General features: G+C 36.4%; 1 protein-coding gene across 7 annotated transcripts in view; it reads right to left on the bottom strand.

Annotated features, from left to right (window-relative positions):
• Positions 1–839: 839 nt before the first annotated feature.
• LOC127838791 (BTB/POZ domain-containing protein 6-like) overlaps positions 840–15,784 on the bottom strand; it is a 41,464-nt gene continuing 26,519 nt past the window's right edge. For 2 of the 7 annotated variants that reach the window (XM_052366787.1, XM_052366786.1), the window contains exons 2-3: positions 2,775–2,974; positions 840–1,993 (exon numbers count right to left, since the gene is read on the bottom strand). In XM_052366787.1, the coding sequence (XP_052222747.1) occupies positions 1,378–1,993; positions 2,775–2,974 (816 nt within the window). In that variant the 3' untranslated portion in view covers positions 840–1,377. Of the gene's footprint in view, positions 1,994–2,774; positions 3,023–4,830; positions 4,931–7,554; positions 7,694–15,784 lie in introns of those variants that run through there. The other 5 variants (XM_052366783.1, XM_052366782.1, XM_052366784.1 and 2 more) reach the window with 4 other exon arrangements.

Here is a 15,784-nt window from a genome sequence, read left to right as displayed (position 1 = left end):
GGAATTTGCTCGTCACACAGGCAAAATACATCGATTTGCATTTACGAATTCTACCATGCCACAACTTATAATGCGCCTCACGTTTCCAAATGGGTTGTGATTGAATGTTTCTGTACATTTTTAGATGAATTTATAATCGCTGAATCGCACTACATTGGCCGATTTGTTAAAATACTGCGAAATGTCTTGAAAATCATATTAAACCTAATCACCCTGTAAACTTATCCGTTAAATTTCAAAACATCCGGGCCTGAGCGCCACCTCGGAAGTTGCATTGGCTCATTTATTAATGCATCTCAAAAAAGAGGTGGCGCGCGTGATTAACGGCCGTGTATAGATACAGGACGAATATATGTGGTGTACAAGATGAAATACTACTACAAAGAATATTAGTTCCCTAATTGGAAAAGATTGTAATCGATTAAATCATATCGCACTTAGCAACTTCGGACTACATTAAATCGTGTATCACGTGCCGGTACATAATCGAATACAAATACAAATTTGCTAAAATAGTTCACGAGTTTTAGATACATGTGTTTACAAATAATTATCTTATTGTTTAATATAAGGTTATTAATTTATGAGGTATAAAAAATTAAAATAATTCTCCGACATAAATTATATGATCGCCATGCTATCATTACGTCGAAATTGGTCCAAACCAAGCCATATATAAATAAATTTATAACTCACAACTGCTTTCGGTGTTTTTATAGATTACACAACCGATACAACGTTTTTTATTTTGTGCGGCAATGGCGACCAAAAAGCAGCAATCGGAATCCTTCGTAGACAAGAACCATAGTGGATGTGTAATGATAGAACTCAAGTTAAAATATGGATAGACCAGCAATTATTTTGTATTATATAAACTAATACGGTGTATGTATGAATCAATACGCTATACATGGTCCCAACACATGATAAATATTTTCATAAATATAATGCGAAATTAATATACAATATCATGTCTTTCCTTTGATTAAAAGTTCGAAGCCATAAAACTGCCCCTGTGAAACGCTGGTACCGTTATCACTCGATCCAAACTTTAAGTCCGTCATCGTCATTGTTACATCTTCAATCGTTATATTCTTTTTGGTTGAACCACAAGCATACACGTTCATTCCTTTCATTCTTTGTCGTATTGAATATTCGTGTGTGGATTTAAGAGGAAGATGTTTATCTAAATAAACGAGCAAATTTACCTCATATTCATTGTAATTCAATGTTACATTCTGGGTGTGAATTACTGTGGTATGCTCAAGCAGCTCCAGTACACCAGTCGCAGAACCTTCAGAGACTGGCAAAAACATATCGACTGCACTCAGTTCACAGTCTTCAGACACTGTAAAACTGATGCCATCTTGTGACCCATTACAAGTCCATTTCACAGCTTACAAACATTACGTTTTTCGACGTACAAGTGCGGGGTTTGGAAATATATTTTGAGACCATTTCCTTGTTTGCAATCAGTCTATACACGCCTAGTAGTTCGCTATCAGTGAGAACATTTTCAGAGGCTACAACATTCGTGAACTCTTCAAACGTCATGGTCGGGAATCGAATTAGGTAAACAAGTTCATCTGTCAACGCCTGCCTTATATTTTCATAGTTTTCCACTTTGCCCGCGTCTCTACATCTCTGAGTTGCCCACCGTTTGCATGCAGTGTACAGTTCGCATTCACTTGCGTTAAACTGATCCAGTTTAAGCACTTCATGTAAACCAGACTTTGACATTCGAAGAAACGCATCTGATTTCAAAACGCTATCGGACTTGTCCATAATAAAGTCCAAACTTTTACTTTTCAGATCTTCATCATCAAACACTATGGCCTGGTCGAGAATTGTGCAAACGTTTTCGCAATTGACGTTTTCATTCAGGAAAGACTTGCATTTGGAATCCAGTCCAGGAATATCGTACTTCTTAGCAGCGTACAACAGACTGAGAACTGTCTCAGCATTTATTTTGACCTTGCCGCTGTATAGATACCTGGAAGAGACCATGTTCATGTTGCATAACAAGACATTACAAGGGACAAAATTGTCACAAAACCAGGTTTTCAATTTGAAAAAAAAGTCTCATAAAGGGAGGCAATTTAAAATGTGCATTGTTACACACCTTGAGTCAAATTCAATCTAATTTTACTCTTGGCGACCTTGATTTCAATTTGAAAAAAAAGTCTGATAAAAAGGCAGACAACTCAAAATGTGAATTGTTACTGATTGTTCATAGTTATCCCTCTTGTTTCAAATCCAATCTATTTTTAGTTGTGGCGACCTTAACATTTGAGATATCGACGCAAATCTTTCGCGCAACACACCGTCCAATGATGGTGAAAAAATGTGCCAAATGATTTTAAAATCTCACGATTAATGACATAGTTATGGCCCGGTCAAGCTTGTTCCTATCGCCCGCCCGCCGACATTCGCCAATCTAATAAGCGGTTTTTTCACTCGGAAAACCTGGTTAATAATATCCGCAGATATTCTGTTTTCAAATTTCAAAGTAATTCAAGTAGGGTTCAAATGAACACATATTGCACTACAAGTATACTATCAATTGCATTTTTATATTTTTATTCATTAGTTGCTAGTTGTTGTCTCTCCAAAAGCATCCTTAGTTCATAAAACGGGTAAATCACAACTCAGATAAAAATTTCCCTATGTATCACGCATGTTTTTCTTTTCATTTTTATAATTGTATGTTTTCAATAACTAACCCTTAAAAATCCTTAACCTGCAATCACAGCCTTTTTCAGTATAATACCAACCGTATTAAAATTTTAAGTGTAATTGGCTCAATATCTGGGACGCAGATAACATCTTTTGATTCAGCAAGGGTACCACAGAACATGGCATAGAAGACTGGACTACGGCTGGCGAGAATGAATCTGTGACATCTGATCTGTTCTTGCTCATTTCCAGCTGAGAATGTGACATCACAGAGATCCTCGTTCTCAAGCATCTTAAGGTTCGTGTCACCGAAGGATTCCGCATATTGCCAGTGGATTGCCATTGCCTGAAAAATAATTTTGTTTATTTAATGTCATTTAAAATGTCAAATATATAAAAGCCTTGACTGAATATAAATGTATAAAATCACACTCAGTATAACAATCACATCTCTTCAAGATAGCACTTGTACACGATTTATGCTTGCTACATAAAATAACAATTTAAGTGATTAATTTAACTGAAAACTTTTTTGACAAAAAGTTGGATGCCTCAAAATAAAAAGTGTAAAATCTACATTAGTACGACAATCAAACATCGAATATATAAAAAATAAAACATAAATATTTGTACGCACTTTATATTTATGTTTTATTTCGATAAACCAACGGAAAGCATCAAATAAATATTGTTATTAAAGTGCGCAATCATAGAAAATTAGTTTGTAATAAAGCCACGGTGTTATTTCACTACGTGGAATATTTGTCGGATTAGTCAAATTCCGGATATAGCGGAGTTGCTTGGCAATTCCCTTCAACCTTGAAATCATGAAGAAATCAATATTATTAGTTTTGAACAATGTATGATTTATTTAAAATATATTAATTGTTCATATATTGTTTTAGTCCGAACCATCAAAAGAAATATACGTTAAATACAAATAAGTTGCAAACAGCATGAGCTTATTATAAATTCTAACAAGATGAGATTCTTTTGCTGACGTTTAAGAGGTGTTGCGGCAGTTTTAGTGTTAATACTCCATATTGGGAATGGGGACGAGTCCCTTTGGGTTGTAAAATAAAGAGGTGTTTTGACTAAAATTTGGAAATTAGTGTTGTTGTTGTTTTTGATACATCAACATTGAGAATTAAAGTGTTTTCAATACTATATTTACTAGGGTTCAACTGATAGAGCTGGATGTGCGATGAACTAAATGTTGAAAAAAAAATGGTTGAAACCTTCTATTGGCAATTTTTAGGTCCCATATGAGAAAAATATATACTTTTCTGGAATGAAGCCGTTTACCTGCCCCGAGTTTTTACGGAAAAACACGCCCTGAGTTTTCGACCAATGTTAAGTGTTCATGGACATTCAACACTATTAACAATTTACTTTCTAGTATGGGAAATCCCGAGTATTCCCGGATATTTGTATTGCAGACTCCTCGTTTTCTATGAATACCTGGGACTGTTTTGTACGAGAATATCTTGGCCAAAATAATGTGAACATAATACAATGTCTAACCAAACATATTATATTACTTTTGATTGCATTAATCTAATCATCGTGCCAATTCATAAAACTTTTCGAATTCAAAGAGAGGGATAAAGGTCTCTGTCATTACAAAGTATGGAAAAGTAAGAGCATACTGAACAAGAGGAGTAGGCAGGAAAATCAGAAAAAAATCGACCCGCTTCAAAGCATGCGCATGCTTAAATCAATAAAGTAAACATCATGTGTCCATTTTATGAGCCCACAACAGAGTTGAATAAAATGTTGCAGGTAACTGAGAAGATAAAACTGAAACTCTGATCTTTCATTGCAGCTAGTGCTTTGATTATGCGTTTTTTATTGAATAATCAGCGTACTATACTTTCGATTTGAACACTCATTTAAATCTTTGAGGTTGACTGGTTTAACATGCGAATCGGATTATTGCTGATTTATATCCTCATGACATTCGCTAGTCCAAATTTTTGACGCTCTCAAATATTAAGCTACTTTTTATATGGGTAATATTTGGAGCGTACAAAGGGGGAAAGACCAAATTAATGGTGGGAATTTTTTCTTCTTTGTCTATATTGTTGCGCAACATTCAAGCCCCGATATAAGACACTTATTTAATATCAACGGATTGCAATAATATTTACATACCTGTGTAGATAATTCATTTCTCTATAATGTTCCGTAGAAATTATGTAATGACACTTTGAATTTTGGACGCCTGATCAATTTAAATCCAACCACTATTCATTTTTTCAATATCTCTCGATTCGCTCGCTGTGTAGATATAAATCGATAACACGACCTCGATGTAAAGCATCTGTTTTAAAGTGGGAGAATAAACAGCGTAAAATACAGTTTGCGTTCGTCTGTTGTGTTGCAGAGCGTTACACAGTAAACCGATGTTATACTTTTCTGGATTAATTTAGCATTGTTTTTTTTCTAAATTGACAATTAAAAAGTTCTGAAATAAATTACATCTTTTATTTTTATACTGTACACAAATAAGTTTGCTACAGATCGTACAGTATACCGTCCTCCTATGTAACGTAGGATGTAAGTAAATAAAACAACACAGACAGAGGTGCGAAAAAGATATGCATAAAAACTTGCTGAAACTAAGAACAGTGCATAGAAACTGCACCATATCTGTTTTGAACATATGCTTATTAAATCGAAAAAGATTAGCATACTTGATCTATTAGGTAAAAGTCGGTGTTAAAAGCTCATGTTAAATAAAATAACGCGTACACGTTACACCGTAATGCCATCTTCTGATTGGTTCATATTCAAATCAGTTTCATGACATGGCTACAGGTCAGTGATTGGTTTGCGATTTAAGCAGAAGTTTAACTGAAGAATTTATGCCTTTCCAACTTCAATTCGACGATATTTGAGGTAAAAATGAACTTCTAAACTAAAACTGTTTGAGTTGGTAATGTTATTTTGCAATTTTACGCAAATCGATGAAAATTTAAACTTTCTGGTTTCCAACACATTTTTGACGTTTTTCGATAAGACGTTCCAAAGAATTTAGCCCATATAAAAAGTGTCTCTAAATTCTTTGCGCGTCTTATAAATAAGACTAGACATTTGCAATAACGACATGAGAATACGTTTGAAACGAAAATGAGTAAAGTATGACCAATTTTACTTTCGATTTACAAAACATACTGTATCACGCGATTTCTATACCCACGAATCAAACAGAACCCACGACTCAACCAGTAACAACCATAAAGTATGAGTCATACTATGACCATTTTACTATCGATTTACAAAATCTACTGTAATACTGTATATTAGGCGGAGTTTGGTACAGTGAGGTCGTCAGTTCCGAATCACTAACGAAATTATCAATGTATGCTTTAAAACAGCAACCGACAAAGATTTCGAATTAAAGGATTTTGTCAGATAATTTCAACCTCGATCCTGTGCTCACCTTGAGTAACATGGAGTTTCTAAATATTAATGTGTGCTTATGGTTTTCCTCGATCGTACAATTTTCCATTTCCGGTTAATATTCTCCAATAGCGAATCACGTGACAGCAAGTGCATATTCATTACAGGGGTTGTCTCAAAACAAACTTTAACTGTCAAAATCGTTTATTTATCATTCTTTAAATATCAGCAACATAACCTGATTGGTATGTATAAATCACAGAACGTGTAATAACAATAACAATAAAGAAAACAAAAATAAAGAAAACAAAAACAAAGGGGCCCTTTCAAGAGAAATCCCAGTGCAGTGCATATATTGTTATCTCAGATTAGCCTGTGCAACTGCAGTCCACACAGGCTGTTATGTGATGAATGTTTCAGTTAAAAAAAAAATAGATTCTTAAAAAAGAAAATACAAAGAAAGGGTAATGGATTAAGCCTGTGTGGACTGCACAGGCTGATCCTAGATAACATAATGTAATTGATGCAGATGCACCATACCCGGTTTTCTCATGAAATGGTCATTTAATGAGTTGTTCTGTACAGACCTGAAAGAAATGGCACTTTCTGGTACCATTGGCAATGAACAATAAATAAATAACATTCATGTTGTGAAACAAGAGCTCTCCATTGACTATTTGGTTCCATGTCAATAAAGAATTTTCCAACTTCAAAAGGGGACATCATTTGGCGAAAATACTGGTCAGAGTTATTGGAATTTGCATAGAATCTTACATGATAACCCTAAATATATTGGTAAAGTTTCAAGTGAGCACCAAAATAAAAAAAATAAAAAAACTTAAAAAGTCAAAGTAAAAAGAGGCTCATGCTAGTAATTCAGATAAAATTTTGATCAAAATTACACAGTTGGGCATATGACCTAATATTATGACCACGAAACAAACTGTATTTTATAAACAATAGTAGGCAAGTAAAAATCACCCATGCATTTTAATTTATGCTTTTGGTGTGGTTTCAATTGACAGATCTATAGCAGAACATTCGGTTGATTTGTCTGTTTCATGTGTTTTAATCAACAGTTCAACTATAAATGTACACAAGAAGTTGTTTTCTAATTCTGTGATTAATATCCTTCAAATCGATACCACGATCACTTACCTTTGACAATGGATAAGGAAAATAATCGTTTCTTTTTCACGCAACACCATGCCCGCAGACAGAGTATTCGCGCCATTCGAAAAAACGTCTGTGAGCGTTTCATTGATGGTGACTGTTTAGAGTTGTTTGTTTACTTCCGGTTTTTGAGGGAAAAAACATCAAATGTTATTGTTCATGACTGAATAATTTGTTTAGTTAAAAGTGTTAAGTTTTTTTTGTAAATGTTAAATTAATTTCGATTTGTTTCGGAACTGGCGACTTTTCGGAACTGACGACCTCACTGTATATGCATGCACATGTACACAATTTACAAACCATTTTCAGGTATAGTCCAATATAAAACCTGCCTTGTTTTCTGTGCTGTATTTAAGTTTTGTGATTTGAGATATCTATGTATGACTAACCATTTACGTAGACCCTATTTGTAAAGAGTTAGAACGGTAGATGACAAAAGTTATGTGTGTACCACAAATCGTTCTCTGTCTTGCGAGTTACCGAAAACTGTTCCACTACAAAATGGCCGAGGATATGACCGTGCTTTTTGGGTCACTTGAAGAATGCATAAAAAGCCTTCGTGACCACGAAATACAAACAAATACGAGGTATGCTGTTGGCTACAGCAGCAAAGGCATTGGCAAAAGAAGTACCGGTAGGTCACCAGCAGTCAAAATACATTATTAATGTGAAAAATGACTAGGATTTGTTTAACCATGTGCGTTAAGTGTGTTTAAATCGGTGTGTAGATATACCGAAATCCTATTAATATTAATAATTTATCAAAATACTGCGGATATTATGATAGAATATTGCATAATTCACTGATAAAGCAGCAGTATAAGTAATTCCCCCACCCAACCTTCTCCAGGACCCTACCCCCCACCCCAGCTTACCCCTTGGTTTCCAGATTGTTAAAAGTACACCTATTGTGTTTGGTTTGACTTTCCAACAACAAATAATGACAAAAATATGCAGTTAAAAAATCTCGTATAGGTATCATAAACAGGCATGGCAACTCGAGTGTTCTCAATGAAAACAGTCTTGTCCAGTGTTCCTCAATCTTTTGTCAATAGGCACATAGTGCGTTTTATACTTTGTGTTTATATTTTTCAAACTGTGTATTTTCGTCAATATTCCTTGTTGAAAAGTCAAACCATTCCCAATATGTGTACATTTAACAATCTGGAACCCCTGGGATAAATGGGGGTGGCAGGTTGGGTCCAGGGAAAGTCAATATACTTCATTTATTCGCATGCAAAATGACAAGAGTAAGAAAAAACACATGCTTTATTTGTATTTTAGGTCACCAGCCTTCAATATGCTTGATATATTCATTTTAAAAATGACACGAGTTAGAAGAAACATATATATCGTTTACTTTTTTTGTTATCGCCACTTATAAATTTAATCAAAACATTACTACTCTTAACTAAGGGTGTCACGGTCAAACGTTTGAACGGCCGCGTTTCGTGGTTTGCTCAAAAACCTTTACAAAAACAGTTTACCTTTAAATGCCAGTCTATATCAATAAAATTCGTTTTAGTTCATTACGTTGTGACGTTTCAAAGCTTTTTAACAGCTGCCAGGGCCCTCGTTTGGCATTTTTTACTGCAGAATATCGGCGGCTTCCCCCATGAAAAAAGTATACTTTTTTCCCCTATTTCAGCTATAGATCCCCCCTCCATTTTTTTATTAATGTTATACCTATGTTGCCTGCTGGTATGGTGCTACTAACTTTGATAAGTTGTTTATTTATATAAATCATATTAAAATATCGCAATTTTAAGTGCTCAATGGTTGGTGTAAAGATCTTCTAAAATTCCCATTTTCGCTAAAAACGATGCAAAATTTCCCCTCTAAGGGCCCCGGCCCCAATCCCCCAAAGCGTAGAGAGGGCCCTTGCTGCCGAAAAAGACTCGTATTAAAAACTATTTGTCTGCTGTGCGCCAGATGGCCCTTATTCACAATACCGTAAGCATAACAATACACCATGTACGAACTAGACCTCTTGAATATTTAACGCGCATCATCATGAAATTCCTGGCTTTTGTTGCATGAGAATGCCCCGAATCCTCTTGAACATTCAACGCGCGTCGGCCCGAGGAAATATTCACGACGTTTATTCATCGCCATTCATTTCTCGAGATATGGCGAACAATCTTCGTATAGGAACATTTTACTAAAATTTAAGTATGCATCTTTGATATACATCGTGTTATAACTAGAACGTTAAAAATTTAAACCTGGTTTACTCTTGTTTAAGGAATGTTGGTAAATAATTCACATTCGTGTCAAAATATTACGGCATGTAAGTAGACAAATTGTAACCCATTGGTTAGACAACTATGAGAACAGTTGGTTTTAGTATGACATCATGTGCGAATGGGATATGCACTAAATATAATATCCGGAAATAAGTACTACTTTCAGTTTGAAGAAGTGATGGCACTGATGCGTGATGATTTTAAAACGGCCATAGGGATACCGTTTAAACGGTAACGTTTCGTTTATTTCATTTCGTTTAAACGTTTAGAAAAACTGTAAACGTGACACCCTTACTCTTAACTAGAACATCAGTTATAGACATAAACAAACCTTTTCATTAAGTAGGTACATGTAATAGCTTGTTATGTAGCAAACATATGGTAATAGTAGAAACATAATCAATTTATTTATATGTTCTTGTTTGTTATTGAATCAGGCTCAAATATTGACAACAACAAAAGGGTCCAGTGGCTGAATGGGAAACCGTTCCCCATAGCCTAAGGCATAAAGCATGTATATTTTGTATAAAACATTGTACAGTAGACATTTACAATGTTTCTTTTAATAATACTGAGCTTGTTAAAATGATGTACCACACTCGGCATTGAAAACAACACTTCTGTGTGTGTTCAGATTGAATTTCAGTGAATGTGGAAGTGATCAAAAAGCAGATTTGCACTTCATTACAACCAGCCTAAGGTAATTGTGGCTGCTGTTATGTAAATGCAAGTCTGTTGTAATCATCATATTGTAATCATACATGTATTGTGTGTTAAAATGCAAGGAGGATAATCACCGGAGGATGCAAGGAGGAAATCACAGGAAGAGGATAATCACATGAGGAGGATGCAAGGAGGATAATCACAGAATGAGAATGCAAGGAGGATAATCACAGGAGGATGCAAGGAGTATAATCACATAATGAGAATGCAAGGAGTATAATCACAGAATGAGAATGCAAGGAGGATAATCACAGGAGGATGCAAGGAGGATAATTATAGTAGGAGGATGCAACGAGGATAATCACAGTAGGAGGATGCAAGGAGGATAATCATATGAGGAGGATTCTAGGAGGATGCAAGGAGGATTATCACAGGGTCACTGAGTGTACATGATACAGGAAGATGCTGATATTTCATTCCGCTGACAGAAATTAAGAGCCTGACCCAACATAGTTAAAGCAGAATACTAATAAAACTAGAAATGGCGCGGCAGAGGCCGACGCGTATCCCCACGCCGAATGTTTGACTTAGGTGTGCCCCAGGGTTGGTAATGGGGCCATGCATAGCTGAGATTGACCGTATTGTCATAAGAGAAGTTCATCATCAATTAGAAGTGAATTGGTGTAGAAATGAAGAAGTTATAGTAAAAGGCAATTTTGGGTGGGTGTGACATATGTGGGCAGGGCGCCCCAGGGTTGGTAATTGTGCCATGCATAGTTGAGATTGACCGTATTGTCATAAGAGAAGTTCAGTATCAATTTGAAGTGAATCGGTGTAGAAATGAAGAAATTATAGTAAAAGGCAATTTTGGGCGGGTGTGGTCTATGTGGGCGGGGCCCCAGGGTTGGTAATGGGGCCATGCATAGTTGAGATTGACCGTATTGTCATAAGAGAGGTTCAGTATCAATTTGAAGTGAATCGGTGTAGAAATGAAGAAATTATAGTAAAAGGCAATTTTGGGTGGGTGTGGTCTATGTGGGCGGGGCGCCCCAGGGTTGGCAATGGGGTCATGCATAGTTGAGATTGACTGTATTGTCATAAGAGAAGTTCAATATCAATTTGAAGTGAATCGGTGTAGAAATGAAGATATTATAGTGAAGGCAATTTTGGGTGTGGTCTATGTGGGCGGGGCCCCAGGGTTGGTTATGGGGCCATGCATAGTTGAGATTGACCCTAATGTCATAAGAGAAGTTCAGTATCAATTTGAAGTGAATCCGTGTAGAAATGAAAAAATTATAGTAAATGGAATTTTTTGGTGGGTGTGACCTATGTGGGCGGGCGCCCCAGGGTTGGGATTGGGGCCATGCATAGTTGAGATTGACCCTAATGTCATAACAGAAGTTCAGTATCAATTTGAAGTGAATCCGTGTAGAAATGAAAAAATTATAGTAAATGGAAATTTTTGGTGGGTGTGGCCTATGTGGGCGGGGCGCCCCAGGGTTGGGAATGGGGCCATGCATGGTTGAGATTGACCGTATTGTCATAAGAGAAGTCCAGTATCAATTTGAAGTGAATCGGTGTAGAAATAAAGAAGTAAATGTAAAATAACCTAAAAAAATGAGTGATAATTTCTGACGCGGCCCCACCCCAACGGCTATAACTTTTGACCCAGGGGTCAGATCAAAATTCCAAATAGTGCAGGGTCGCACATATGCTCATAGCTACCATGTGTGTAAGTTTCAAGGTTCTAGTGCTTTTAGTGTAGGAGGAGATAGTGGCCAGGACGGACGGACAGACAGACAGACGGACGGACGGACGGACGGACGGACGGCGGAGATAACCACAATATCCCCACCTTTTTTTCAAAAAGCGTGGGGATAATTAAAAAACAGAAGCATACCAATTCTCGAATTCACAGTTAATGAGATACATCAACATCAAATTTACCAAATAACAATGGTGACAGAATATATTCTTTTACAATAAAAATGTTCTAAAACATTAAATGTGTAAACATTCTGTGTAGTTATCATAGTATTTTTATGCCCCCCTTTAAAGAAGAGGGGGTATATTGCTTTGCTCATGTCGGTCTGTCTGTCGGTCGGTCCGTCCACCAGGTGGTTGTCAGACGATAACTCAAGAACGCTTGGGACTAGGATCATGAAACTTCATAGGTACATTGATCATGACTCGCAGATGACCCCTATTGATTTTGAGGTCACTAGGTCAAAGGTCAAGGTCACAGGTGAAGGTCACAGTTACTGGAAATAGGCATTTTAAGGATTTAGCATGGTCCAAACAAGGGAAACAACTACCGTTTATGCATGTTCTTTTTAGCTCATCTATTTTTTGAAAAAAAATTATGAGCTATTGTCATCACCTTGGCGTCGGCGTCCGGTTAAGTTTTGCGTTTAGGTCCTTTTTTCTCAGAAAGTATCAATGCTATTGCATTCAAACTTGGTACACTTACTAACTATCATGAGGGGACTGGGCAGGCAAAGTTAGATAACTCTGGCGTGCACTTTGACTGAATTATGTGCCCTTTTTATACTTAGAAAATTGAAATTTTTTGTTAAGTTTTGCGTTTAGGTCCACTTTTTTCAGAAAGTATCAATGCTATTGCATTCAAACTTGGTACACTTACTTACTATCATGAGGGGACTGGGCACGCAAAGTTAGATAACTCTGGCGTGCATTTTTACAGAATTATGTGCCCTTTTTAAAGTTAGAAAATTGAAAATTTTGGTTAAGTTTCGTGTTTAGGTCCATTTTATTCCTTAAGTATCAAAGCTATTGCTTTCATACTTGCAACACTTACTAACTATCATAAGGGGACTGTGCAGGCAAAGTAATGTAACTCTGACTGGCATTTTGACAGAATTATGTGCCCTTTTTATACTTAGAAAATTGAAAATTTGGTTAAGTTTTGTGTTTAGGTCCACTTTATTCCTACAGTATCAAAGCTATTGCTTTCATACTTGCAACACTTATTAACTATCATAAGAAGACTGTGCAGGCAAAGTTATGTAACTCTGACTGGCATTTGGACGGAATTATGGGCCCTTTTTACTTAGAAAATTGAAAATTTGGTTAAGTTTTGTGTTTTGGTCCACTTTACCCCTAAATTATCATAGATATTGCTTTCATACTTGGACACTCGCAAACTATCATAAGGGTACAGTAAAAGGACAAGTTGCATAACTCTGGATGTCATTTTTATGGAATTATGGCCCTTTTTTGACTTAGTAACTTTGAATATATTGGTTAAATTTTGTGTTTCGATCCACTTTACTTCTTAAGTATCAAGGCTATTGCTTTCAAACTTCAAATACTTTCATGCTATCATGAGGTTACTGTACCTGGCAAGTTGAATTTTGCCTTCACCTTTGAATGACCTTGACTCTCAAGGTCAAATTATTAAATTTTGCTAAAATTTCCATAACTTTTATATTTATGATTAGATTTGATTGATACTTTGACAAAACTACTCTTACCTGACATACCACAATGGACTCCACCCAAACCATCCCCCGTGCCCCCCTCCCCCCCCCCCTCCCCCCCCCTCCCCCCCGAATCCCCCCCCTATTTTTTTTTTTTAAGGTCATCACACAAATTACCACCACACCCTCACACTATACCCCCCCCCACCTCACCCCCCATTTTTTTTTAAGATCATCTCACAAATTACCACCACACCCTCACACTATCCCCCCCACCTCACCCCCCCAAATTTTTTTTTTGAAACGGTTAAAAAACACAAATATTTATATTTATTATTTTATGTTTGAAATACCGTCCAACCATCACACCAAAGAATCCCCCCCACCCCCCCCCCCCCCACCATACCCCCCCCCTCCACAATTTTTTTTATATTTTTTTCGCATTTTTGGAAGATAATGTAATAAATGTCCACACCCCCACACTATACACCCCTCTTCACTCCACCCCTCCCTCCTTTGTGATTAGAAATGAGAGTCCCTTCACCTTTAAAAATAAAATAGATGAGCAGTCTGCACCCGCACGGCGGTGCTCTTGTTTGTTACAGCATTTGCCTCCCTTGTAATATATATTTAAATTTTACCAAATATAAGGCTAACTGCATTTTTGTAATGCATTGTATCCACCACCACCACGACCACCACAACCACCACCACCACCGCTGCCACCACCACCACCACCACCACCACCACCACCACCACCACCACCACCACCACCACCACCACCACCACCACCACCACCACCACCACCGTCACCACCACGACAACCACCACCGCCACCAACACCACCACCACAACCACCACCACCACCACCACCACCACCACCACCTTTGTTCACAGTGACATAAAACGTATTCACACAATGGCTGCTACTACAACTTATAGCCCATATAGGGGGGGCATGCATGTTTTACAAACAGCCCTTGTTGCTTCTTTCTTTGTACAGGAACTAGCATTTAGGAGAAGATGCCTGTGTGAAGGTGTTACCTCTTCATGGCAATACAATACAATACAAATCTGAAATTGTGTTTGTTTCTCCCGCAGTCCTGCATATGTATTTTCTATTACTGTTTGTTAATGGTGTTTTGTATGGTTATTGGCCTTTTCTTGTGTTAATTTCGAATTAATTTAAGAACTGTGCATGATTATTTTTAGAAAATTGTGGTAGATTTAGTTAGTTGTTGCAGTGAGGGTCTGAAATTTGTTAATGACATTTAAAGGAGTGTGTTCACAGATCGATGATTTTTTATGCCACATATATCAAACATAAAAGGATACTGTATGAACGTGAGTTAAATACATGTATACATACAATTAAAATAGGTGGGTACGCAGTGTTTAAAAATATGTGCGAACTAAAACGAAAATAAAGTTGCTAATACCGAATTGGAACTTAAGAATCAAGAAATACATGTACATGTAAGCAAATGTTGTAAGTTCAATAAATTTTTTCATGACTTATTTTTCTATGAAGTGTTGTGCAATATTTATACAAACTTTCGTTTCTACTGAATTGCAAAGGTAGCTTTATTGTATTTTGATGATAAAAAGTCCTTACACATGTTTCATATGCCAACCACTTTGAACTTGTATAGCCAATATCTGTGACAAAGCCCATTCCTCGAGCATTACTTGTATGTGACAGCCTTTTGTATTATGTATTAATTTTTTATAATTCAAGCTCTATAAATAAATTATGCATATATTTTTGCTATAGTGAATCACTGTTGTGTCTTGAGTATGTATTTATGAGTATGTCTTTTAAACTTTAAAAAACGTATTTGCTCACTTATTGCAATGTAGTAAAACATAATGATCGGATGATTTGTAACCGAATAAATAATAATGCATTAAGCAATTTGTTTAAGTTTACTTAAGTAAGATCATTTTGAACAATTTCATATTAAATTTTTGCAACATTCCACTACATGTATCAGTATGTGTAGCATCACTACGGTACATAATATGACCGAAAATGCATAACGTCATTACCTTTAGGACGACCGAAACATAAATTTTTTACTTTGCTCTCAAAGGCGTAATTAAAGCTTACTAATAACTTCCATCGTAAAACGGCTTCATACATTTGCCCACTCCTCGAGCATTACATGTATGTGACAGCCT

Source organism: Dreissena polymorpha, chromosome 7, assembly GCF_020536995.1.
Source record: "Dreissena polymorpha isolate Duluth1 chromosome 7, UMN_Dpol_1.0, whole genome shotgun sequence".
NCBI lineage: Eukaryota > Metazoa > Mollusca > Bivalvia > Myida > Dreissenidae > Dreissena > Dreissena polymorpha.
The sequence above is the reverse complement of the archived record's forward strand: the minus strand, read 5'-3'. Positions and strand labels throughout refer to the sequence as shown.